The sequence below is a fragment of the Arvicola amphibius genome, chromosome 6, assembly GCF_903992535.2.
Source record: "Arvicola amphibius chromosome 6, mArvAmp1.2, whole genome shotgun sequence".
In the NCBI taxonomy this organism is placed as follows: domain Eukaryota; kingdom Metazoa; phylum Chordata; class Mammalia; order Rodentia; family Cricetidae; genus Arvicola; species Arvicola amphibius.
The window spans coordinates 31,397,052-31,404,919 of record NC_052052.2 but is presented as its reverse complement, the minus strand read 5'-3'; the positions used below and the strand labels follow the sequence as shown (position 1 = coordinate 31,404,919).

At 45.1% G+C, this 7,868-nt stretch overlaps 1 protein-coding gene across 1 annotated transcript; it reads right to left on the bottom strand.

The window, feature by feature from the left end:
* Nucleotides 1-60: 60 nt before the first annotated feature.
* On the bottom strand, nucleotides 61-7,843 carry C6H1orf50 (chromosome 6 C1orf50 homolog). The gene is made up of 5 exons (XM_038334876.2): nucleotides 7,712-7,843; nucleotides 7,480-7,595; nucleotides 1,984-2,070; nucleotides 771-902; nucleotides 61-292 (listed from the first exon to the last, which is right to left on the bottom strand). The coding sequence occupies exons 1-5, from the start codon at nucleotides 7,788-7,790 to the stop codon at nucleotides 107-109; spliced, it is 600 nt and encodes a 199-aa protein (XP_038190804.1). The 5' UTR covers nucleotides 7,791-7,843; the 3' UTR covers nucleotides 61-106.
* Between the last annotated feature and the right edge of the window lie 25 nt (nucleotides 7,844-7,868).

Genomic DNA, 7,868 nt, shown 5'->3' with positions numbered 1-7,868 from the left:
ACACACACACACACACACACACACACACACACACGGAAGAGAATGTGGACAAGGAGACGGTTGGTGGTCAGGCCTTTGTCATGAGCGCTGTTCCTCAGAGCCACACTCAGTGAGTGAGTCCCTGGAAGGTGGGTTCGGTGCATGGGGGCAAGGCCATGGGCTGGCTCAGCAGCTTGTCCATCATGCCAATTTTAGCATCTTGCTTCTCAATGTCTTCGTATGGAGTCCACGACAAGTCATGTTGCAGCTTGTAGGCACCAAGGAAGTCATGTGGACAGCCTGCTCCCCATTCCTAGAGGGCAAAGGAACAAGTCCTCATCAGGATGAGAAGTGAACAGGGCTCTTTCTCTACACAGACTTCTTTTTATGCTTTTCACTTCAGACTATTCAAACCATCATTGGAAGTTATACTACACATCAGAAATAATGAGTATCACCAGGTGGTGGTGGCACACGCCTTTAATCCCAGGACTTGGGGACAGTGTCAGGCAGACAGATCCCTGTGAGTTTGAGGCAAGTGTGGTCTACAAAGTGAGTTCCAGGAAAGCTAGGACTGTTACACAGAAAAACCCTGTCTTGAAAAACAAAAACAAAGAAAAAAGGAAAGAATATCATTCAAGCACACATACAACTTTTCATCATACCTGGGCTCACATCACCTCACTTTCTAGGAAACCACTGACCAAGCTGCAGGCTACATTTTCATACAAACATGCCCAGCATTTCTCAAAGGCTGGAGCTGGTCTAGAGTTAAGAATGAATGTTCTTACCTCTGGAGAAATGATGGAAAAGTACTGCTGGCCACTTTCCCGCTGGTAAAGATAGTAAATGCTGCCAGGTTTTTTCACCATATTACAAGCTACGTGGTGCAAGTCAGCATCTCTGCGAGCATCTTCCAGTACCTGCCAGCCACACAGGTAAGGCAGGAGATGAGTCAGAGGTACCCGGCCTCACCCACATCACCCTAACCAAAGCACAAACTCCAAGCTTGCAGTCTGGTTCCCCAGCAGCAATGGCTCACTACTGGGGTGCAAACGGTTTGGAAGAGTGGAGGTTATATAAGTTGTGCTGGGAAAGCTATTAGAGGGGTAAGATTTTTAAATGTTGGTGTGGCTGACTTGGGGGATTCTAAGTTCTTCTTTTTCTGGGTAAAGTACATTTCTTAAGAAACTCTCCCTCCGGGGGCTGGAGAGATGGCTCGGCGGTTAAGAGCATTGCCTGCTCTTCCAAAGGTCCTGAGTTCAATTCCCAGCAACCACATGGTGGCTCACAACCATCTGTCATGAAGTCTGGTGCCCTCTTCTGGCCTTCAGGCATACACACAGAAAGAATATTGTATACATAATAAACAAACAAACAAATAAATAAATAAAAGAAACTCTTCTTCCCTTAAAAAGCTTTATCTTTCCTTTCTCCTAGATAGGAAACAAAACCCACTTCTGCTTAACTTCTGTTATGGTTCAGATGTCATTTGTCTCCTAAAGGATGCTAGGATCCTGGCCACCAGCACAGTGACGTAAGAGGGAGGGCACTGCTCTCAGAAGGGAACTCTGGGGAGAGCGACATAAAGACACAAACCAGGACTCGATGTTGTAAAAGCCAGGGCCTGACACCTGAATCTGTAGCCTCGTTTCAAGATGTGTCTGTTCTCCCATACATGTTCTGCTGTGACTAGATGTGACCCAGAGAGTTCTCCCCAGAGCTGAGCTACACCAGCACCATGCCCCTCGAACCTCTAAATGTATGTACAAAATAAACATCATTATAGGACTAACCTGCTCCAGGTATTTCATCATAGCAACACAAAATAAACTAATGAAACCTCTTGGGCATATTTCTGGCATTTAATCAAAAGGTCTACATGTTCAGAATGTATGAAAAACAAAGAAGGCACCATGATTATAAGTTCAGCTAACCCTCCCAAGCAAAGGAAAAGGAAAGCCTGCCTAACCTGCACTGGCCTTGAACATCTATCTTTCTCACCTTCCTAGCTTGTTCTTGCAAGTGTTGGATTTGCTCAGCAATGACTGTCAGCTTGTTAGTAGCATTTGCTCGGATGAATTCATCAGCCTACAAAGGAGAGAAACCATACTGTAGGGTGAAAAGGCAAGTGGCACCTGTGGTCACATCAAGATGCAATTCAGTGACTTATGCCAACAGCTTCTGCTTCTACCTAAAGGGTTCTTTCTATTCCATTGCCATGTAAATTCCCACCCACCCTAGGGCCCAACTCAGGAGAAGCCCACACTGTAATGACCCCGCACCCTTCATCTATCTCCACTACTGTTCGCTCTCAGCTCTAATCACAAGGTTTTGGTGCTTCCGCACCCTCACCTCCTGCCACCAAACACGAGCACGTCCTCCATCTAATGATCACTCCCTTTCCTCTCTGCACAACCAAGTCCTCCCATTTCTCAAGCCCCTTGTTTGGTTTTGCTTTCCCATTGTGGAGTCCAGGCTGTTATGTGATGTGGGATGTCCTTATATATGTGCTGCTTTATTGGTTGATGAGTAAAGCTGTTTTGGCCAATGGCTTAGCACAGTAAAGCCAGGCAGGAAATCCAAACAGAGATAAAGAGAGAGATTAGGCAGAGTCAAAGAGACACCATGTCGCTACTAAAGGAGACAGATACCCAGAACCTTTACCAGTAAGCCATAGCCTTGTGGCAATACACAGATTAATAGAAATGGGTTAATTCAAGATGTAATAGCTAGCTAGAAATATATCTGAGTCATTGGCCAAGCAGTGTTGTAATTAATATAGTTTCTGGGTGATTATTCGGGTCTGGGCGGCTGGAAATGAAAGACCAATCTCCTACTAGAGTTATAGAACTCACTAATGAACCCAGGCTGGCTCAAGCTTGCAACCGTTCTGCCTCTTCTTCCCAAATATGAAGATTATCAGTGAGCACCACCACACTCAACCCATTTGTTTTCAATGTTTGAACACTTTTTGGTTTTTGAGACAGGGTTTCTCTGTAGCTTTGGAGCCTGTCCTGGAACTAGCTTTTGTAGACCAGATCTGCCTGCCTCTGCCTCCCAAGTGCTGGGATTAAAGGCATGCGCCACCACCACCCAGCTCAAATGAAGGTTTTTTTGTTGGCTGGTTAGTTTTTCGAGACAGGGTTTCTCTGTAGCTTTGGAGCCTGTCCTGGAACTCGCTCTGAAGACTAGGCTGGCTTCACACTCACAGAGATCTGCCTGCCTCTCTCTGCCTCTCAAGTGCTGGGATTAAAGGTGTGTGCTACCACTGCTCCTTTAAAATTTAAAAAAAAAAAATGGGTTTTACAATGAAAATCAAGCCAGATGTGGTGGCACATGCCTTTCATCCCAGCACTCAGAAGGCAGAGGCAAGTGGAGCTCTGTGAGTTGGAAGCCAGCCTGGTCTACAGCCAGGGCTACATACTGAGACTGTGTCTCAAACAGCAAGAAAATAAAATCAAAAGATACTTGTGATGGACTCTGCCCATCACCTCTATTGGATCACCTACATCATACCTACCTAGAACTTCAGCGCATACACATAATAAATTTAAAAGGGGAAAGGGCAGCAACAGATGGTCCTACAGCCCATGAGGAAAGATGCACTTTGTTCTTAAGACAAGAAAATCCATACGGCTAATGAAAAGAGCAGCTGCCTCCATATGCAAGGCAGGTTCAGAATGGGGGTAACCTCATAATCAACCCCCTTTTCTTTAAAAGTGTATTTTTAGCATAGCAGTGGTGGCACACACCTTTAATCTCAACACTTGGGAGGCAGAGACAGGTGGATCTCTGTGAGTTCAAGGCCAGCCTGGTCTACAGAGTGAGTTCCAGGACAGATTCCAAAGTACAGAGAAACCCTGTCTTGAAAAACAACAACAACAACAAAAAAAAAAACAAAAATAAATTTATTTTTTATATACGAATGTTTACATGCATGTATATATGTGCACCATGTGCTTGCTTGATGCCTGAGGAAGCCAGACAGTATCAGGGCCCATGGAATCAAAGTTGTAGAGGGTATAAACCATCATGGAAATGGGTACTGAACCCAGGTCCTCTGCAAGAGCAGCAAGTCTCAAAACAAATAAACAAACAAGATGGCTGGGTCATCTCTCTAACCCCTTTTCCTTTTAAGGTGGCAGCATGTAAACTAGAACCTAACTAAAAAGAAATGAAAAGTATTTTTTTAACTTTTATTTATTATATGTGTGGTGGTTTCAAAGAAAATGGCCCCCAAAGGATATGACACTACTAGGATGAGCAGCCTTGTTAGAGGAAGTGTGTCACTGTATGGGTAGGCTATGAGGTCTCCTATACTCAAGCTACACCCAGTGTGGAACACAGTTCACTTCCTGTTGCCTGCAGATCAAGATAGAGAACCCTCAGCTCTTCCTCTAGCACCATTTCTGCCTGTATGCCACCATGTCCCACAATAATGATAATGGATTGAAACTGTAAGCTACCCCAATTAAATGTTTTCCTTTATAAAAGTTGCTGTGGTCATGGTGTCTACTTCAGCAACTGAAACCAGCTGAACTTTGCACCTTCAGCCACGTGGTTCTGGCTTTAGAGTCAAGAATAGAAGAAGCATTATGGAGCCTCCCCCAATGAGTAAGGAAAGCCACTGAGGCCAGGCATGGGTGTCCCTGCATGGAGGCCCAGAGAGGCCACTGCATGAAGATGTGAAAGTGAAGCCTGGATTTTGTTGGAGACCCCAAGATTTTGGAGATGCCAGAGAGCTATGGTATACCTGCCAAGAAAAGCTGTTAACAGCGAGTGGAACCAGCCCAAGAGAGAAAAATGTGTTGCAATCAACAAAACTGAAAGGAATTGGAGATCTGGAAAGTTCTGACATCAGACATGGAGATGCAGAGTTTTGAGTTTGTCTGTCTGGTTTTCGGTCTTGCTTTGGTCTCGTATTTCCTCACTCTACTCCCTTCACTACGTTTTGGAATGGTAATGTACATCCTGTGCCATTATAAAGTGAAAGTATGTTATCTGCTTTTCTATTTTGATTTTACAGGGGATTACAGTTAAGAGATTACATGTATCTCAGAAGAGACTTTGAACTTTAGACATTTAAATAAGTTTGAGACTGTTACAGGCAATGGAGACTTTTGAAGTTGGACTGATTTTTGCATTATGATATGTCTAAAAGCCTTTGGGAAAGAGGGAGTGGAATGCAATAATTTGAAAGAAAATGGCCCCTAAAGGGAGTAGCACTATTAAGAGGTTTAGTCTGTTAAGGTAGGTATGGCTTTTTTAGAGGAAGTGTGTCACTGTGGAGCTAAGCTCTGAGATCTCAAATGCTCAAGATACACCCAGTGTCTCAGTTCACTTCCTGCTGCCAGCCTATCAAGATGTAGGACTCTCAGCTCCAGGACCATGTCTTCCTGCATGCCACCATGTCCCACCAAGATGATAATGGACTAAACCTCTGAAGTTCTAAGCCCCCATTAAATGTTTTCCTTTATAAAAGTTGTTGCGGCCACAGTGTCTCTTCACAGAAATTGAAACCCTAACTAAGACAGTATGAGTGTATAAGTGTTTCACCTGAATGTATGTGCACCGTGTGTGCCTGGCATCTGAAGAATTCAGAAGAGGGCACTGAACTGGAGTAATGAATGGCTGTGAGCCGCCAGGTAGCTTCTAGAAACCAAACATGTGTCCTCTGCAAGAGCAAGTACTCTTAACCCCTCAGCCATCTCTTCAGTCTCAAAGAGTACTTATAACTGCTAAGCATTGATCCTGTACCTAACCAGTCCAAGAACCTCTGTATTAATAATGACATCTAGCTCTCTAGATATGATAACCTTACTTAGGCATTAAGACTTGGGTGAAGCAACTGAGGTTTTACAATTAATAAATGGCAGTTGAGGGATCTGAACACAGATGAGTCTAATTCCAAAAATCCATGCCTCAGTACCAAATCTCCCAAGCTTTCTGAACACTCTTAAGGGAGCCAGGAGTCAGTCCTCTTAGCAAGTGCATTTCATATGTAGACCGTGAGTATGTTGATTCACTTAGCCTTTAGTTTTTTCTTGTATGGGGACAGGTGTCCGGCTGCATGCGTGTAGGTGCATCATGTTCAAGCAATGCCCACGGTGGTCAGAGAGGGCATTTGATCCCCTGGGACTGGAGTTACAAATGACTGAGTTGTAATGTGGGTGCTAGTAACAGAACCTGGGTCCTTTCCAAGAGCAGTCGGTGCTCTTAACCACCGAGCCATCTTTCCAGCCCTCAATTTGTTTGCACAGCATCTTTTTCTTCAGTTTCTCCAAGATGGATCGGTTATACTGGAGAATTGGAGGCAACAGAATAATATAACCTTTATATTTCACTAGGTTATGGTATAAAAGACAAAAACTATATTCCTTCTTTCTTTGGCTGAGGTGATAGTCACTCAGAGAAACTCAAAGTACTGTTTGCCCAAGATTTTGAACCTTGATACTTCCCTCTCAATAGCAATTTGACTAAGTAGACCCATGATAGCCTTCTAATCCACAAAAGTTCTATTTTGTTCCCATTTCCATTATTATAAAAAGGTAAGGCTTTAATTAAAGACGCTTCCCTAAACATTTGAAGTTTTCTCAAATAAAACAGCATACATAGCTTTTTATGTGAGGGATTTGGCCACATTATCATTAATTTTCTTGACCAAAGCAATCTTTTGAACACGATTATTGCCAAATAAGCTAGTTTACACAAGAGGGAGGGGACACTAGAAGCTTTCAAAGTAGTCAGGCTCTGGCACTGAAAAGAATTCTACAGCTGGAAGCCTTGCTCAGAGAAGAGAAGGACCTAGGGGCTCTCCCACCTCAAATTCATTTTACAGACCCTGAGCTCCAGACAACCCGTCCAAAGCTAACGTGCCCAGACTTCTATTGCCTTTTCCATTATCTTGCAAATGTTCTTTACCTATTATGGGAACTGATGTCTAAGCTCTGCACATAGGAATACTGAACCCACTGAAATTCACCAGGTGTGGCTGCCCCCGTTAATACCCAGCCTTTGGGAGGCTGAATAGGAAGCCAGCCTGGCTATCCAGCAAGATGAAACTGTCTCCAGTTGTTGTTTTCATCTAAAACGGGAATTTTACCCTGTCCCTTTTTACACGTTGTTTTTGGTGGTGCTGAGGATCAAACTCAGACTAGGCAAGTGATGTGACCACTAAACTACACCTCCAGCACCAATTTTTTGTTTATGGGATAGATGATGAGCTTGCTGGCACACACCTTTAATCCCAGAACTCAGGAGGCCGAGGCAGGTGGAACTGAGTTGGAAACCAGACCAGTCTAATAGTGAGTTCCATGATAACCCTGTATAAAAAACAAGCTAACAACAACGAAGAACTGGAGATAGAGTGATCCTCCTCGTGTGTAAAATGGGATGGTAGGTACTGCCGAGCTCACAGGCTGTCCGAGGACGCAGATGAAATTTTAGGTCGGAGCCCAAAGACGCAGGGTTTAAAGTACGGAGATGGCGATTCCTCACCTTTTGCACCTGCTCGGCGAGCGCCACGAGGTCTAAGGGATCCCCAACCCGGTTGGTGTGGTAGGGGCTCACCAGAGCCAGGCCGCCGGGGGTCGGGGTGAGCTCCACCAGGGCTCCTGCGACACACACCCGGGAACACCGGCATAAGTTGTAGCCCTCAGCCTCCCGCGAGGCAGCAGAAACGAGCCGCCCGGCAACGATCTCTTCCCCCGGACAATTCAGCCCCACCTACCTCCAGGACCCGCCGCCTCCTGTACCCCTAGATTTCCATTGCCTCTTTCCAACCGGCCGGGAGCCGCCGGGTCCGCCATGACAGCACTTCGGCCCCACCGCACACGGGGGAAATGAAGCGCAGGCGCACAACAGTTTGTGGGCGGAGCTTTCTCATC